The 20,191-nt window shown below is 41.7% G+C and overlaps 1 protein-coding gene across 2 annotated transcripts in view; it reads right to left on the reverse strand.

Moving 5' to 3' along the window:
• The window catches only part of LOC136863261 (myrosinase 1), a 209,232-nt gene that overhangs the window by 33,842 nt on the left and 155,199 nt on the right, over window positions 1-20,191 (reverse strand). For both annotated transcript variants that reach the window (XM_067139647.2, XM_068225644.1), the window contains exon 9: window positions 7,314-7,459. In XM_067139647.2, coding sequence (XP_066995748.2) covers window positions 7,314-7,459 — 146 coding nt within the window. The remainder of the gene's footprint in view (window positions 1-7,313; window positions 7,460-20,191) is intronic.

Genomic DNA, 20,191 nt, shown 5'->3' on the forward strand with positions numbered 1-20,191 from the left:
CGTTCTTAGTGAGGATCTATATTTCCAAGATCCTATTTGCACTGCAGATTGAAAACAGCGTATTTAGCGTTTTTTGTAGCACGTAGGACGATTTTTTCTTGAGCCGCCGCTGCATTAGAGTAATCGAAAACGATCAATTGCGGTAAAATTGATAGTCTGATGTCTATGTTTACAGAGGAACACTGCAACTGGTTTAGTTTCGTTTGGAAACGTGCTCTAAATAGCTATTTAATACATATTACAAGTGCAAATCAGTCTATAAATGGCGAGTTCCTCAAGACGACAGGGTGTGAACAATCCCAACTCCTTTTGTTTCATTTGCGGCTCATTGACTTTGAAATAGAGAAGAGAGAACATAACCTCATTCGTATAGAAAGCTTACCTGGCATATTTCGGTGTCAAGTTAGGTGACCAAGATAAAAAGTGTGCGCCGCACAGCGTGTGTCATACGTGTGTTACGGGATTAAGAAAATGGACTCAGGGGAAGCAGAAGTCGTTACCTTTTGGAATTCCGATGGTGTGGAGAGAGCAAACAAATCACACCGATGAATGTTATTTTTGTATGGTAAAAGTTGAAGGCCATAGCAAGAAAAGTATTAAAAGCATTGCATATCCAAACCTGAAATCAGCAATCAGACCTGTACCACATGGACCTGATATTACTGTGCGTAACCCACCAGCAACCCTGCAATCATCATCGTCATCATCGTCTGGTACTAGTGACAGCGATAAAATCTTGATAACCACAGAAGAGCTACAACCAGAGTTGTTTACTCAATGTGAACTAAACGACTTGGTAAGAGATCTGGGTCTCTCAAAGGAGTTGTCACAAATGCTGGGTTCTCGTTTAAAGGAGAAAAGACTGCTAGCTCCAGGTACAACATTTTCCTGGTATCGAACAAAAGAAGAAGAATTTCGTGAGTACTTCACTGAAGAGGGTCCTGTTGTTTACTGTAAGAACATTGAGGGAGTAGTATCAAAATACGGAATTACATACAACAAGAATGAATGGAGGTTGTTTATCGATGGAACCGTAAACAATATCAAAGCTGTACTTCAACACATCACCAATAAGTGAGGCGTCCAGAAGCAAAACGCTGTGAGTGCACCAGAACATTTTTTTTCAGGAAACACGAAAAACGTCTTACTTCCTTTGGCTCGCAGATATGCAAAATTCCTTTTCATTGTAGATTTATATTCATTTACGGACTATTTTTATGACAATCTTTAAAATATTGGGTTTTTTTTTAAGTTATTACCTAAAATTGTTTGGATTCACCTAGTTTTGCTCCTGTTTTCATGGATCTAGGTAGGTTTGCTTCTGTAGAGATATTATCACAACGTAATTGGAAAGAAGATGCCATAATGCTGGTTCAAATGACAAAAGGAATTATTTATTGACTACAAGTAAGTGTGATTACATAGTATACGACATCAAATGAAAGTCTGCAAGAAGTAAAAAGGCCGCAAACTTGCAAGTCCTGTCCTGTTCCATCGATATTACACAGGCAACTTATGTCTTCTGGATTAATTTCAAACTCTGAGTCCTCCTCTGCATTGTTCACAGCTGTTTGAGAATCCATCAGATTCTTATAGAAAACAAGATCTTCATTTTCTTCCCAAGTCTCCCCGAAATGCTTTCTAAGCAGAAAATCAATGTCCCTAACTTTCAGTTCCTTTAAGGCTCTTCCAATCTGGATAACATTCGGCTTCATAGACGAGTAGGCTTTGCCACGTCTGCATATCCCTCTCCCTTCACCAGTGTCCATCCTGTAGGGCACTTCACCTCTTAGTAGTGCGTTTCCGTGTTTACTGCTGGTGATGACAACCCTTTTTACGGAGTGCCACTGACCACAGGGCTTGACGACATCAGCAACTGCATCTTTCCAACACCGATTGACGACATCTGCTCCCAGCTGGAAAACTATTCCGTCATCCTTGAATACTTCATGGTACTCACTCGGTAATATGGCTAACTTTCGACCTGAGAACTTTTTCTATTCGAACAAAAATTCTATTGGGTGGTAGGAAAGAATGTCCAATCATTGGATAGAAGATCTTCACCCGTTTCACACTGACAGGAGCCTCTTTTGTTAGCCAAAAGCACAGCATACCCAGCATTGTCTGGTTCTTGTTTTGCCCTCCACAGCTGTCCGACATTAGGCGGATGGTGTGGATGCCATTAAAAACTGTTGGTGTTAACCTGTGATGCACACAGGACACAATTTCATTAGATCCCTTTGCAAAATCGGTTTCTTTCCAAGTGTAAATAAATGCATTTCCCTGGTTTTTCCGCGCACCTGATGGGCCTTGGCAGATCGTAAAATTGTACACATACATTTGGGGTGTATAATAAGCACTTTGATCTTGCAACTTAGGCAATATAAGGTTTTTCTGGCAATCAAATGTGAAGGTTATTTCACCATTGTCCTCAACTTTCAGTTCATCATAAAAAGCTTTTGCCTTATCTTTGTGCACAAGCTCAGAGCTAACATCCATGGAGAAGAAAGCTTGTAAAATAGCATTATTCAAACGCAGGACACAGTGTGTATTAAGCTAGTTTCGCACCTGCAAACCACCTTAAGTAATGGCTCTTGGTCAGGATACACCAAGTTCTGCTTCTTTATGATGAAAATGGATTCACTCAGTTTTGCTTTGCAAACACATGTGGATACACACACTTTTGCATCTGTAGGCTGTTTTCGGGGTGCGATTTAAAGCAGACGGAAGCAGTTTTGCTTGAGTTTTATGGGTCTAATCAACAGACGACAGCATAGAGAACAAAATGGTGGCAACAACTCATTTTCGAAAAAAGTGGATTTACTGCATTTTGCATCTGGACGCCTCAAGTATGGCTCGATACATGTAGCGTATTTTCACGTCTTGAAGGAAAACTATGAAACCCTTGCAATATTATTAACGGCAATTAAGTATTCAGAGCACGAATGGATTGTGTGTGGTTATCTAAAAGTTATAGGAATGTTTCTTGGACAACAGTCAGGTTACACAAAGTATCCATGTTTCCTCTGCCTGTGGGACAGCCGTAGACGTGATGCACACTGGGTTAGAAAGGAATGGCCATTTAGAACAACAATTTAAGTACATCTGTCAGAAATTCTCCTTCCTGTCTGATACGAAACTAAAAGAAGGAATCTTTGTGGGACCACAGATACGGAGCCTTACGACAGTTGAACAATTTGAGGCGTTGATGACTTTGAGGAAAGATTGGCTTGGATAGGTTTCAAGAATGTGGTAAACGGGTTTTTGGGGAACAGGAAGCACCCGGATTACAAGAAAATCGTAGAAGATATGTTGATGGCTATGAAAAATTTAGGTTGTAATATGAGTATCAAACTACATTTTCTTCATAGTCACCTCGACTTTTTCCCTAAAAAATTAGAAGATTTTAGTGAAGAATATGGGGAGCGGTTCCACCAGGACATGAAAAAGATAGAAACACGTTATCAGGGCAGGTGGAATGCTGTGATGTTAGCTGACTATCGCTGGTCTATGGAGAGGGACAATCCGGAGTTGCAACACGTCAGACGATCACGAGGATCACACTTCCGCAGCAAAAGGAAGAGAGTTTAAGTCATGAAAATTATATCCTGGACTTGCCATTTGTAGAATTTAATTTTATATGTTTACAAACAAGGCAAATAATAAATTGTTTTCTGGATTATTTTTATTTATGTTAGATATCGTTACTTTACTGGTGTTTAATTCCCAAACTTCGCTGTAAGTGATATTATAGATTAAGTAAATACTTAATTTGAAATTCTGTAAAATCCTTACGTGATTCATAAAATTTGATTTCAGATTCATAAACAGGAGGCAAAAGTACATTACAATCACCCATCAAAATTAAAAGCCTAGAAAAAATTTCATTTTGTAACTCAGTGTTATTTATTATCCTATACAGTATGTTTTTTTTTCTGGTAGTTGCTTTACGTTGCACCAACACAGATAAGTCTTATGGCGACGATGGGACAAGAAAATGGCTAGGAGTGGGAAGGAAGCGGCCGCGGCCTTAATTAAGGTACAGCCCCAGCATTTGCCTGGTGTGAAAATGGGAAACCACGGAAAACCATTTTCAGGGCTGCCGACAGTGGGGTTCGAACCTACTATCTCCCGAATACTGGATACTGGCCGCACTTAAGCGACTGCAGCTATCGAACTCCGTCCTATACAGTATATTATCATATATCAAGTGTATTTTTGCGATTCCAGTTCCTTAATTATGTGATGACAGTATAGGAAGCATGAAGTCAAATAAGGATGGATAAGTGAAATAAGGGTTAAAATGTGTACGTATTGTAAAGAAAGGAATATAATTAAGTAATTCAATAGATATATTCCGAATATTGTAATAGGAACTCAATCATGTCTTAGATGTGATATTGTGGATGCGGAAATTTCCTCACGGAACTGAAGCGTTTATCGTAGAGGCTGGTTAGGAACGGTAGGAGAGGTAGTATTCGTGCTGGTGAAAGATGAATGTGTAAAGTACGAAAACGATAAGGATAAGGAACATGAAATTCTAGGTGTAAGACTCATCTCTAAAGACAATGGAAAATTTGATGATTTTATGGTGTACAAACCTGGCAAGGCTGGCACTGACGCTGATGCAGAATTATTTGATAAGATAATCAGCTGAGTAGTGAACGACACAGAAAGGAACGTCATTGTAGCGGGTGACCTGAACATACCAAACTGGGAAGGGAATGCGACGGACAGAAAGCATGACCAAAAATTGGTGAATAAAAAAAACCAAACCCCATGGCACTACAGCCCTTGAAGGGCCTTGGCCTACCAAGTGACCGCTGCTCAGCCCGAAGGCCTGCAGATTACGAGGTGTCGTGTGGTCAGCACGACGAATCCTCCCGGCCGTTATTCTTGGCTTTCTAGACCGGGGCCGCTATCTCACCGTCAGATAGCTCCTCAATTCTAATCACGTAGGCTGAGTGGACCTCGAACCAGCCCTCAGGTCCAGGTAAAAATCGCTGACCTGGCCGGGAATCGAACCCGGGGCCTCCGGGTAAGACGCAGGCACGCTACCCCTACACCACGGGGCCGGCATAAATTGGTGAATAAGTTAATATGGAAAGGACAGCTGAACCTTGAAGTGATGGACCCAACCAGAGGGAAAAATATTCTAGACGTGGTGCTGGTAAAACCGGATGAGCTCTATAGAAAAACTGAAGTGCTAGATGGTATAAGTGATTATGAAGCTGTTTTTGACACATTTAAAAATAAATATGATAGGAAGGAATGTAGTAAAAATAGGACTATTAGGCAATACCATATGGTTGATAAGAGAGGCATGGGAAATATATTTCTGAAAAGCAACTATTATCAATGGGAATTGGTAAACAAAAATGTAAACAGACTATGGGATGAGTTTAAAACAATTGTTAAGGAGTGTGTGAATGGCTACGTATCTTTAAAATGTCTGTCTGTTAGGTCATCTGCCCAGAGGCCAGTTGGATCCTCAAATAGCACCACCAAAGGCTATGCAGTTACAGGTAAACTACAAAAACCAATGGCAGCACCAAAATGAGGCGTACTAGGTAAGATGAGCAGTGTGGTAGTTTTCCATTGCTTTCCTCACTGGACCAGAAAGTGCTATTGCAGCACGACCAACCCTATGAGCAACACCTTTCATGACACTCAGACACACTGGTCGTGGTCTGAATATCAGCACTCAGCATATCCCAGCAGCTTCCATATTGTCACAGCCATGGATGAGACTGGGACTTCGGTGGAAGCTACACTTTGCTCTGGGGTGCGCCATGAGATGGATGCAAAAGTACTGTATCCATCAAGAAATGACAGCAGACAGATCTTTAACGCAGTGATTGAAACTGAGAAGACTTTTCCTTTTGGTGAAACTTACTACCTGACTTTTCAGCCCGTTTACCATCATACTATTTTCTACTGCCAGTCTCACTTTTCGTAGAAATCTATTAGCAGAAGCAATGCCAGGCTCAGTTAGGAAGCCCGTGGTGACCAATCAACTCGCCAAAACTCCTTGTGTAGCAAACAAGCGTAATTACAAAACTCTAAAACTTGAGTTGAAAAAAGGAAAGACCGGGGTGGGTAGTTCTGACGATAGCGAGCTGATCTTATGAATACAAGTTGGCACGTTCGATCCCGGCTCAGTCTGGTGGTATTTTAAGGAGTTCAAAATACGTCAGACTCGTGTAGGTAAAGTTTGCTAGCACGTAAAAGAACTCCTGCGGGGCAAAATTCCGGCAACTGGGCGTCTCCGAAACTATTAAAATTAGTTAGTGGGACGTAAAACCAATAACAATGTTATTAAAAGAGGAAGGTCCAATGAGTGGTGAAATCGGAGCTCGGCACAAAATTGACGGGCTGAGTAGCTCAGAGGGTTGTGGCACTGACCGTCTGACCCCAACTTGGCAGATTTGATCCTGACTCAGTCCCATGGTATTTGAAGGTGCGCAGATACGTCAGCGTCGTGTCGGTAGATTTACTGGCAGGTAAAAGAACTCCTGTGGGACAAAATTCCGACACCTTGGCATCAAAAGTAGGTAGTAAGTGGGATGTAAAAACGATAACATTGTTATTCGGAGTAAAATTAGCGGTGCAGTTGCTTAAGTGGGGACAGTATCCAGTATTCGGGAGATAGTGGGTTCGAACCCCACTCTTGGTAGCCCTGAAGATGGTTTTCTGTGGTTTCCCACTTTTTTTTTTTTGCTATTTTGTTTTACGTCGCACCGACACAGATATGTCTTATGGCGACGATGGGAGAGGAAAGGCGTAGGAAGTGGAAGGAAGCGGCCGTGGCCTTAATTAAGGTACAGCCCCGGCATTTGCCTGGTGTGAAAATGGGAAACTACGGAAAACCATCTTCAGGGCTGCCGACAGTGGGGCTCGAACCCACTATCTCCCGATTACTGGATACTGGCCGCACTTAAGCGACTGCAGCTATCGAGCTCGGTGGTTTCCCATTTTCACACAAGGCAAATGCTGGGGCTGTACCTTAATGAGGCCACAGCCGCTTCCTTCCCACTCATAGCCCTTTCCTGTCCCATGGTCGCCATAAGACCTATCTGTGTCGGTGCGACGTAAAAGAACTTGCACAAATTAGTGGAATTCAGGAGCACAGCATGAGAGGCCCTACCTAAGGAGTCTTTATCTTGACGGGGTTCATGGCCCTTCCCTTTCTTTACTGATACTTTTATTCTTCAACATGTCGCACCCCGTCGTTTTTTGTTCCCCAGTTGTACTTCCTCTTAATACAACAATTACCACCACCAAACTCACAGCAAACCGAACTACCTACTTACCTTGAAACAACCCGAGCAAGTCTTGGGCCAGGAGGGGTCATCAAAGTATTCCACTTGTGCATCCTTAATATACAAGAACCCAGCTGAATTTCCAGAAGTTACGAGCATGCTGGTGTAGTAGTTGATGGCGAAGAAATCGAAAGTGCCTGCAATAGTGAGCATCTCCTTTAGAGTAAAGAACTTGTGGACAATAAATTGTAAACTTATCTTACAAGGGAGGAGCGCGTACCGGGGAACCACCCATCTTACATCTGTGTATACACCCTTCTCCGGAGAGATAGGTGGGTTTGAGTTACCGATACCGGCGTGCCCATTGGTGCTCCTCTGTCGCTCTGTAATAATTTTATGAATTATAAGGTCCGCCTCTGTGGTGTAGTGGTTAGCGTGATTAGCTGCCACCCCCGGAGGCCCGGGTTCGATTTCCGGCTCTGCCACGAAATTTGAAAAGTGGTATGAGGGCTGGAACGGGGTCCACTCAGCCTCGGGAGGTCAACTGAGTAGAGGTGGGTTCGATTCCCACCTCAGCCATCCTGGAAGTGGTTTTCCGTGGTTTCCCACTTCTCCTCCAGGCGAATGCCGGGATAGTACCTAACTTAAGGCCACGGCCGCTTCCTTCCCTCTTCCTTGCCTATCCGTTCCACTCATCCCATCCCTCCACAAGGCCCCTGTTCAGCATAGCAGGTGAGGCCGCCTGGGCGAGGTACTGGTCCTTCTCCCCAGTTTTATCCCCGACCAAGTGTCTGAAACTCCAGGACACTGCCCTTGAGGCGGTAGAGGTGGGATCCCTCGCTGAGTCCGAGGGAGAAGCCGAACCTGGAGGGTAAACAGATGATGATGATGATGATGATGATGATGATGATGATGATGATGAATTATAAGAGTTTTGAAAAGGGATTTCGTTTATGTTAAGTTGGATTTAACTTTCATGTAGTGAATTTAATTTGTATGCTGCATATGTGTGGTTCTCCCGGTTCCGTTAATACTGCCAACTGAATGGAAATTAAATCTAAATTGAATCGATCGATATGAATTTTCTAAACCTTTATTATCTTAAGGGGCTGCCTCGCCGAGGCGGTAAAGGCGTGCTCGGTTCGCCCGGAAGGACGTGGGTTCGAATCCCCGCCAGGAAGTCGTAAAATTTAAGAAACGAGATTTCCACTTCCGGAGGTGCATATGGCCCTGAGGTTCACTCAGCCTACACCAAAAATGAGTACCAGGTTAATTCCTGGGGGCAAAGGCGGCCTGGCGTAGATCTAACCACTCTACCCCATCACGTGCCGAGGTTAACAATGGTGGAAGCCTTTACATTCCACTCCTCCAAGGGCCTTCATGGCCTGTACGGAGGTGACTTTGCTTTTATTATCTTAAGCTAACAACTGTACACACACATTATATAATCTATACTAATATATAAAGAGGTAAAGTTTGTACGTGATGGCTAATCTCAGGAACTCCTGGCCCGAATCAAAAAATTATTTTACTAATGTAAATATTCGTTATCGCTAAGGGACATGGGCTGTATTTTATTTTCAAAACAATTCGAGTGTGGGGGTTTTCACGAGGGAGATATAAAATACTAGGCTAATACAGGCGAAATAGCGAATTTGTCGTACAAGGACGAGACAAAGCTCATTTTAAGCCCCTTGACGCAAAGAACAGAACCCGGTAAGCCCTAGGGGCCCTAAAACCAACCGTTATGGAGATATTGGCACCACACTACACCTGCTCTAGGAATCGGATAAAGAAATGAACTGTCGTAACCATGGCAACGTCAGCTCCAGTATTCTTACAGCAGCGAGATTATCTATATAAATAAAGTTGTAGGTAGTCCACTGTCTGCAATTTCTCTTGTTTTGCAAATTTTTCAGATATTTATCCGTTTTAGGTCAACTCAAGACCAAATCGGTGGTTTTTACTTTTCGTGTCTGTTTGTCTGTTTGTATGTTTGTCTGTTCCAACATCACGTCGAAAAGGCTGGATAGATCTCAACCAAAGTTCATATTTAGAGTATACTCATCCCGGGGAAGGTTTCGATATGCATATAATTTTAAGATCTTTGAATAGACGGGGGTTTATAGGAAAACCAGAACGGTTTTCCTCCATTTTCTCTTATACTACTGATTTTCCGTAAACTCCGTGGACCGTACGTAAAACATCTCTTCATTATAAACAATGTTCATAATTTACCTTACTCTTCACATGAAATTCACTATTTTCTGCGGGTATCAGACCGAGGATGGTTGTCTAGTTGTACTTCCTCTTAAAACAATAATCACCACCTACAGGTTACCATGGCAACGTCACTGACTGCTTGCCAGCAGGGAAGTAACGTATTACCATTTTCCTCATCATGCTTTTAAATTCGTGGTTGTTCCTAGGGTAGAAGGCAAGAGAGGCGTCAACCGGCCTATCTGCGGGATATTTGCGGAATATCGTTGGAGGTTATAACCGCCCTCGAATAGATTAAGTAATAACACCATTAGTCATCTTCCTATCTGTTTACCTAAGAATCACTGCGCCTAAATTTCTCCTCTGTTACCGCTTTATTATATACATAACTCACACCAGCATAATTTATTGAGGGGCATTTTATTTTCCAATACATTCACTTGGCATTTATATATTTGTCGTTAACCGGCTGTCCTCAGTCATAATCCATTTTCTACTAATTTCAACTTTCTTAACTGTATTATTCTTTTACTTAATTACTCCGTATGTACGCGAGTGCTAGAATCTACTGGATATATATCCTCCAAACGTCATATTTAATCCACCTGTCCTTGGGTAGGTTTTAGGGCAAATATTGCTTCTAAATCCCTGAACGGACTGGGGGTTTATACGAAACCGTGATTTTTCACTCCCACAAAATATACACAGCCAAATTTAATGGAAATCTACCTGCCTTAATGGAAATTAAGCCGGTCCCCGTCGTGTAGGGATAGCGTGCTTGCCTCTTACCCGGAGGCCCCGGGTTCGATTCCCGGCCAGGTCAGGGATTTTTACCAGGACCTGAGGGCTGGTTCGAGGTCCACTCAGGCTACGTGATTAGAATTGAGGAGCTATCTGACGGTGAGATAGCGGCCCCGGTCTAGAAAGCAAAGAATAACGGCCGAGAGGTTTCGTCGTGTTGACCACACGGCACCTCTTAATCTGCAGGCTTTCGGGCTGAGCAGCGGTCGCTTGGTAGGCCAAGGCCCTTCAAGGGCTGTAGTGCCATGGGGTTTGGTTAGGTTTGGTTTTTAATGGAAATTAATTTCTAAACCTTTTTTCCCATGTGCATCATTTCGATACGAGGATTAATAAGGGAGATATCATTAACGAACCGTTTTTCGGTACAAGTCCCATCGGACTTAACTCGAGAGCGGGTGCGTGTAAAGCGTGTTTCTTACAACTTGAAAACTACTGAAGATATTCGAACAAAACTTTATATTTAGCATCAACCTGTTCAAAGGTAGGTTTTAAAGGTCAATAACATTTCATGTTCCCGGAATGGACTGGTGGTTTATAGGGAACCGAAATGGTGATTTTACTTTTCCACAATATATACAGTACCATACCATCCTCACTGGAAATCGACAAAACGTGATGGAATTGCATTTCTAAAACTTTTTCTTTCATGTGCATTTTTTCGTCAGGAGGATTAATAAGGGAGACATCATGAACGGTCAGTTTTGCAGGTCAAGTCCAGCGGACATAGCCCAGAAGGTGTTGTACGTGGAGCAGATTCCTTATCTATCTATAAAATCGTAACGACTGTGTGCCTCTACATTGACTATTTTGGCGAAATTTTCGCACAGCTACCCGTTTAAGGGGTAATAAACGACCATCTGCATATTATTATTATTATTATTATTATTATTATTATTATTATTATTATTATTATTATTATTTTGGTTTAGTTTCCTGAAAGTCCTAATTTTTACCCTCCTCGACCAAAATCCAGATCGCGGCATAATCTGCCAGATGAAGAAAAAAATCAAATTTGAAAAAATTATACGTTTTAGCCTGTAACGGACGGAAAACTTCTTTAAATTTTTCACTTTTTGTCCTCGAAGAATATCGAAATATGGAGGCAAATTTAATGATGGTGCAGACCTTCGGGAAGTCCTATCACATAACGAATTGCACAATCTCCGTTCAATTCGGTCTTATGACTTTTGTCGTATCTGTATCCCTTTTACGTTTGATTTTTCTCTATTAATCGATGTTCATTAAATTTGGACTTTTCACACGCATCATTTATAGTAAATACATAATCATCAAACTCTTCACGAAAATTGGCCCAGCTAGTAGCCATATGTGAGCCAAATGCCATGTATGTAGCTGTAACATAATTATCCGAAAGGTAATGCAATGTGAGATAATCTTACAAAAACTTTACCCTGTTCAACGTTTCTAACTCAATCTGACCCAATAGATGAAATATCATAGGGCCAGCCATTTAGGCCACTAAATCCGGCGTCTTATGGTACAATCCTTTGTCGATATGACGTACGTTTAGCAGCATTTAATCTGTAAATGAAGGTCTGCAATATTGTAAACACGCATATACTTTCGTATGTCGATCTATATATATTCACTGATGTCGATTTGTAGCGATCGATAAAGGGTGTGTCTGCTATTGTAATCAGTACTCCCTACACCGACTTTGACTGACAGTAGGAATGGGGTCCTTCTCCAACTCCGGTGTAACTGGCATTAGTAAGGAAGGCCTACCATTGTAATGAATAGTTCACTTCTCGATTTGTCTTGCAGAAGGCAAGGGAGCATGCAGTTTTGTTTAAAACTCCCTTACCCGGTTGTGTTTGGCTGTAGACCAGGGTGACCGCCATTATAAAGAAATGTCCTCATCTAAAATGTAACTGGCATTAGGCATAGTATCCTGCTATTTTGATGGAAACTCACCAACTTGGTGTGACTGGCAGTAAGCTGGCTGGCAAGAGGAAAAAGTGACCTGACATTATAATGATAACTGCACTACTCAATTTCGACTGATAGTAGGGTAGTTGCCTGCCATTATAATAGAAACTTCTCAACTGTTATCTTTCTGGAAGTAGGAAAGGGGGTTGCCATTGTAATGAAAACTCCCCAAATCGATTGTGACCGCGCAGTAGGCAATGGGGCCTGCAATTATAATGTAAACATCCCAACTTGATTGTGAATGGCAGCAGGCATTGAGCCAGCCGTTACCATCATAAATACGTAACAAACACTTTACATTGGAAACAACGTATAGGGACCTCCCCATCCTGTTTCTCGGATAACGCTAAGAGATATGCAATTTCAAAACAATCTTATTTACTGCATGTGCAGTATTTACTTCGATCTTCGAATACAATGAAATAATACCGTAGCGAAGCACGGGTATATTTGCTAGTCTACAATATTTCACAAAAACCTAACATATTACAGACATAAAAATTGGTATTTGGAATCTCCTTTAAAAATAAAAGGGCACAAATTTTTGTTTTCAGAAAATCCATTTAAGTAGTTGGGGGAAAGGGGAGGGGGTTGAAAAGTTGTGAGGAAGAAGTTGAATTCTTTATATGATGATACGTATATCTCAGAAACTGAAGATGTTACAGACGTTAAAACTGATACTTGGAATCTCCTTTAAAAATTAATAAACACACTTTATTTGGAAAATCAACTTAAGGAGTTGAAACAATACAAAAGCGAGTGAATGTTTAAAATGAGTATCTTCTTCTTCTACCGCTTTTCACACACCTGTGAGGTCTCTCGGTGCGAACTGCGTCGCACGTGTGGATTTGACGCTGTTTTACGGCTGGATGCCCTTCTTGAGGTCAACCCCGTGCGTGCGCGCGCGCGCGCGCGTGTGTGTGTAGATATATAATTACTATTGCGTGTTCCTGTTGTGGTTGGTAATGTGGTGTGTTGAGTAAATATGAAGGGGAGAGTGTTGGGGACAACCACAAATAACCTGTCCCTGAACCAGATGAATTAATCACAAGCGATTAAAATCCCTGACCTAGCCCGCAATCGAGCCCGGAACCCTGTGAACCGAAGATCTCAACGCTGACCACTCAGCCAAGGAGTGGGGCAGTTTTTAAAATGAGTATACCTACAGTATATCTCATAAACGTAACATGTTACAGACGTGAAATTGGTATTTGTAATCCTCTTTAAAAAAGAAACACGTACTTTTTTGTTTTTGGAAAGTCAACTTAAGCTGGAGATCGAAAATAACTAAAAAGGAGTTTAATTCTCTTTATGAGGATATTTACATCTAAAAAAAAACCAAGATGTTACAGACGAGAAAATTGGTATTTGGAATCTCTTTTAGAAATAAAGAAAACCTTTATTTTCGACTTAAGAGAGGACTGTTTCTCACATGTAGAGTTCCATCTCACATGTTCCAGATTTAGCTCTGCCTGTAGCCCGGTCATCTTAGCCCCAAAAAGCAATGCTAAAAACGTGGTTTGCAAAGAGGTTCTGGGGTAAATGAAATGCAGTTTTTAGTACTTTAGGGATTTTCAGATAATGTCTTAGTGCAGTACCGAGGAACAAGTAATTTTTATCAACTTGCTAAATCCTCGCGAGTGAAGCCGTGGGTAACAGCTAATATTATATAACATTTCTCGATGCGAATCTTGTTCCTAGCATGAATTCTATATTTTGGCTGTGCTGTGTAAACAACAACATTACTAGTACGTAAAGTGTACGCCAGATGTCTCACGGCGATGCATGGTCGATTCATAGTTTGTGTTTCATAGGTTGCCAATACGAATCTCGAAGATAACCGAGCTCTACCGATTCAGCACTAGCAAGCCCAGGTAACACTAAAAGTTTCGCGTACTGTATAGTCGTTGTATGGGACAAGCTGTTGTTTTTTAAAAGAATATCAACATAGGCAAAGTTATTTTTGCGTTGGAAGAAAAATATGGAACATGTGATATGTCGCTTCGTTCGGTGTGGTTGGTGTAGAAGCGCTTTGTGCTTTCAACAGTTCTACCTAGCGCATCATTGTTGCGGAAACTATGTAGAGTAACTTGCTTTCGCGTGCAACGTTCCTTGTTATGCTAATAACGGCGTGTGGCCTCCTAAACGTGCTGGTCCTTTGAAGTCGACGCCGCATAGGCCACCTGCGCGTCTATGAGGATGGAGCCCTACCTGTGATGAATTCTAATGCTGAAGACGTCATACATACCCAGACCCCGAGCCATCGGAATTAACCAATGAAGGTTAAAATCCCCGACTCGGCCGGGAATGAAACCCGGGACTCTCTTGACCAAAGGCCAGCACGCTAAACATTCAACCATGGAGTCGGACCCTTGTTATGCTGATTAACTTTTATTTTCACCGTAACAATCTTATTCTATTACCTTTATTTACGTTCGACTCGTTGTCTGAATGGTCAGCGTACTGGCCTTCGGTTCAGAGGGTCCCGGGATTGATTTCTGGCCGGGTTGGGGATTTTAACCTTCATTGGTTAATTCCAATGGCTCGGGGACTGGGTGTTTGTGCTGTCCACAACATCCCTGAAACTCACACACCACACATAACACTATCCTCCACCACAATAACACGCAGTTACCTACACATGGAAGATGTCGCCCACCCTCATCGGAGGGTCTGCCTTACAAGGGTTGCACTCGGCTAGACATAGTCACACGAAGTTATATTATACATTTATTGACTCACAATCAATGCAGGAATTATATTTTCTTAATCCCGCTACACCATTTTGAGGACGTGCTACGCGGTTACTGATGGAATATAAATGATAAGTGTAGCGGCCCTCGGCGAGTGAACCCGGCATGAGCCGTAGCCCTGTATAGCCAAGCGCGCCAATTTTAAACGTGCGAACTTGCTTTCTGTATAGTTCGCATGAGTTAATTTTCGAAAGATTTTTTTTGTGTGTGTTATTTTTGGCTCATTTAACGTGTGTGCAAAGTTTACGTAAGATCTCCTGGTACGCGCCCTTCCCTTGTTAGAAAAGTTCGCACATCTTCCGGACAAACTAGAAGAAAGTCTTCCCGATGTTAGAGATGCGATCTCTCAAACATGAAACATAGAAGTGAGCGAGCACCTTCATCATTCGAAGTTTCGGTCCACATCAATTTTCCTTCTTAATAGTGTTAACAGAGGACGGTTGCCCGGTTGTTCTTTCTCCTAAAGCAATAATCATCACCAACATTCAACCAGTGGTATTTGAATCCGTCCAAATACGCCAGTCTCGTGTGGGTAGATTCACTGGCGTGTACACAATTGCTGCTAGACATAACTCCGCCTCCGCGGCTTCACCGAAAACATTAAAAGTATTTAGTGGGGCGTAACAGGATGTAAATCAAGTTGTTTACGGTTAAATATGTTTTGCCTATGTATGTAAAAGGTGATCCTACTCTAGAAAACAAAGAGTAATGGCTGAAGGAATTCGTTACGCTAACTACGCGTTACCTCGTAATGTGCTGGTTTCTTTCTTTCTTTCTTTCTTTCTTCAGGTAGGGAAATTTCACATGTTGCAAAAGATTATTAACCTTAAGATATTCATATTACTTCCTATGTGGCAATTTACTAACTAGAATGTATCAAAACCTTGATAAGAAGAAAGAAACCTCATTACAGCCGAAGATCTGGCACTACAACACTGTGATTGAAACGTCCGGCTCCATAGCTAAATGGTTAGCGTCCTGGCGTTTGGTCACAGGGGTTCCGGGTTCAATTCCCAGCAGGGTCGGAAATTTTAACCATCATTGGTTAATTTCGCTAGCACGGGGGCTGGGTGTACTGTATGTGTCATCTTCATCATAATTTCATCCCCATAACGCAGGTCACCTACTGGAGTCAAATAAAAAGACCTGGATCTGGCGAGCCGAACTTGTCCTCGGACACTCCCGGCACTAAAAGCCATATGATATTTCATTCTTTGTGATTAAACGGAAAATCTGTATGTCAGTGAGTACCTTTGAATCACTAGGAAGGCTAGCCTACAAGACTGTGAGAAGGTTGAGAGAAAAATTTTTCGCAAGATAATGGGTCCAAATATGTTAATGGACAATATAGGTTAAGGGAACGTGAAGAACTGTATCGGACAAATGAACGACTGACTATTTTCAGTTAACTTGCTACCCTCAATGGTACTCGTCAAAGTTCAGAAATCTGTGTAGCCAAGAAAAGAAGACTGAAATGCTATGGACACCTCTTCATAATGGATGAAAAGCGATTAAAAAAAACACAAATATTTCATATACTTGATATCAGACCTAAAGTTTCTGACAAGTGGTTCCAGGAGGTGAAGAAGGACTTCAACAAGGCTGGACTAAGGCGAGAGAACATCTCAAATCCAACACAGTACCAGTGACAAATCAACAATTTCAAGGGCTTCCATGAAAAACAAAAGCAGAACAGTGGTTGGACGATGGAAACACGCCAGGCCGCTAAGGAAAGAACGTAGTGATTCTGGGCAGTAAAAAGGTCTTCCTCAATGCGTAACAGTTCTTTCTTTCCTAGGGGCTTTACGTCGCACCGACGCAGATAGGTCTTATGGCAACGATGGGATAGGAAAGGCCTATGAGTTGTAAGGAAGCGGCCGTGGCCTTAATTTTGGTACAGCCCCAGCATTTGCCTGATGTGAAAATGGGAAACCACGGAAAACCATTTTCAGGGCTGCCGATAGTGGGATTCGAACCTACTATCTCCCGGATGCAAGCTCACAGCCGCGCGCCTCTACGCGCACGGCCAACTCCCCCGGTTAACAGTTATTTAACGTGGTCTTTATTGTCCCTAAACAGAAAATAATAATAATAATAATAATAATAATAATAATAATAATAATAATAATAATAATAATAATAATAATAATAATAATAATAATAATTGTACCGGGCGGTACACCTCCACGCCGCTAATTTAAAATGTGCGCCAATTGAAACTCCTCTGCTGGAGGAAGTCTGAACTTTATCGACGGTATTAATTTTCAAGTTTCTCGGAAGATGTCACTACTTGGAAAGTTTGGAGTTTTTGAACTGTGCCACTTTTGATGTATTTTTGTTTTACCGGTAGTAAGAAGTGTGAACTTTCTCTTCTAGAGGACACTACTGAAGAACTACAATAGTGCACCCTAGTGCGAAGAAAAAGAACTGTTCTTTTGGAGAAAATTTAATTTCAAAAGTTTGTTCTTTGTTAAATTTCCTTCTGTCATTGTTTAAGTTGGCAATATTAACCCTTTCTTTCCCCTTGTTTTAAATTTAGCCAATCCCGAATTTCTTTCATTAATTTCTGACCAATCGGATGTATCTTCCCCCAACTTGAATATGTTGCTGTATCCTACCCAATAAAGAGTTTGTGGGAGGGTGTTCTCATTCCCCTAACGCCTCGAACTTTCCGCGAGAGTATATAAACTGCTGATTTTAGGGTCTCCGGGCCACTTCTGTTCCATCTTTTCGTGTGTAAAGTACATAGCAGGGGGCGGGAAGCGCCTCTTTCTTCGGCGGCAGTCAACAACCAGGTAATGGCCGATTAATTACTTCTTTTCTTGCTTGCTCAGCAGTTTAACTCTCGGGGCGGGTCCGAAGTTTTTCCATTATGTAACCTTCCTTAAAATGTAAAGAAACTTGTATCTATTCCATCTTTTAAACTGCATATCGGGATAGAGAGTGCTTAACCCTCTCGAGCTCCCAATCATATTGTTTTGAGGTGAACTTATTTTTCTCAACCTATTCTTCGTTAACGTAAAGCAAATTGTTCTTTTCTAAAGTCACCTCTGTAGTATGGGATTAGCCCTTGCATTAGTGGCCTAGAGCCAGATTAGGTTTTAAAAACAAGTGTATTAGGAGTGCAGATCGCCTCCTCTCAAATTGTTATTTTAGAGGTCATGTAATTAACCTTCTTGTCATTTAACAGACCTCAGTAGGTTGGGTATTTTACCCCTGCGTATATGTCCTGAAAGGACAGTTTGAAAGTGGAATTAGGTGGGGCCTTTGACAGGCCTGAATTTTGAGAGCAAGTTGCTCTTTTTCTGAAAATTTTGTTTTCTGCGCGCCTCAAGGAGGCCTTACTGTGTATTTTGGAGCAAGTGCTCCTAGGCATGAATGGGGTTCTCTGCCCCTCTGTTGACACTTGTGTTTGGGGTAAAACTGAGCTAATTGCTCAAGGATTGTGATCGCGGGGCTCGAAGCCCAAATCCTGTAAATACTGTAATTGTACTTTTGTTGCCTTGCTACTCTGTACCTGCCATGTTTGTTATTTCTTGATTTTGAAAAGAAAATATAACCTTGTTAAAATTTAAATTCACTTTAATTTCGTAGCCTGAGACCTATTCACCACCCCGCACCTTCTTTCACGCATAACTACCACAAAAACACGGTAACAATAATAATAATAATAATAATAATAATGATAATAATAATAACTACTTCATGTGTGACTACAAAATGTAATCAATCAAAAGAATTAAACTTCCTGTACACTAATGTTTCAGAAACCAGCACGGGCCATTTGTAACGGTATTTTCCCACCCCGGCGGCATTAGGTTTGAAAAAATGCCAGCAAGTTATAAAATTCACGGCACAGCGACGATAACGTGGACGAGGCCAGCAGCGAGTAAAACAATTGCGCCGGCTTGCGAAAACTGATCGGTGGAAAACGGTAAATAAAAACGTATACAGACGGTGGGATGGGTTTAAAACAATTTTTGTGGAATGTTAAAAGTGGTATTGCACCCATAAGCGAATGTGTATAGTAGATGCATAAATTAAATATTTAATAATTCGCATATGGGAATACTGCAGCAGGCTGGGAAAAGCTTGCAGTCTCACAAAGCAACATTCAGGCGCCGTTCAGACTGGAAATATATCCACAGAATACGTCTTAAGGCACGAACAGGAAGTAGCTGGCCTGAGTGGTACGTCCAATTATGTTTATGATGCCGACGAGAGGTGGAAACATTCTATCCAGTTCCCACGTGAATCCGCACATCGGAATCTGCCCTACCTAGATGTGCGACAGAGAAACGAATAATGCCCGTCATCCCTTAGCAGAAAATGGAAGAATCCAAGCTACTAAGAGCGCGAACGTCTCAGCCAATCAAAAAATTTCAAATTTTAATGTCTTGTCAAAGCGGGAATCTACAGCTAGTATTTCGCGATTTGGTGCCCTAAGTAGCTGTGAAAGATTGTGTCCTGACTTCCAAACAATATTTGAGGATTTATCAGTGCAAATGTGTGAGAAATTTTCAATTTTACATGGAAGAGTGGTATCGCCCAGGAAATGAACAGTCATGGCGCGAAGGTGCCATACTCTTGCAGAAAATAGAGCCAGTGACGCGTGCCATCATATAAATTAACCTGTGATCGTTTCTCGTAACGCAGTGTAACACGTAAATCGGACCAAAATTAGGAATGTTTAGAACACATTTCCTAAAATTCTAATCTACGGACGTATGGTAAATCGGTCCCAAGTGCAGGATTATTACGCCACATCCCTTCCACAGAACTATTTTCGAAGTGGGGGGAGGACAGTTTACAAAACCAACGACACCAGTGTGGTGAATCATCAGTCTTGTAAGAATCTTCAGTCGTGTAAGAATTTGCTCTTGTCCGAACCGACAGTCTTGCGGGAGAACGTAAATGTACGGAGGCGACTCTACGGAACGCGATAAGAGACAGTTGTTGGCATCCGAGTGAGTAATGTATTTACTTGTGTGAGTAATATCTTAGCCGAAATGAACACTTTGACAAACTTTTATTCAACTTTAGTTTATGCAGGGATATTCAGGCAATTAAATTAACAAATGACAATGATAGTTATATTCTCAACACTTGTCTTGAATGAACTTGTAACGCGCTAGGACCGAGATGAACAATGAATCTCTTCGTAACACGTAGCTGCATAACATTTTCCCTAGTTTATGTGTAGCT

This window comes from Anabrus simplex, chromosome 1 (genome assembly GCF_040414725.1).
Source record: "Anabrus simplex isolate iqAnaSimp1 chromosome 1, ASM4041472v1, whole genome shotgun sequence".
NCBI classification, from domain to species: domain Eukaryota; kingdom Metazoa; phylum Arthropoda; class Insecta; order Orthoptera; family Tettigoniidae; genus Anabrus; species Anabrus simplex.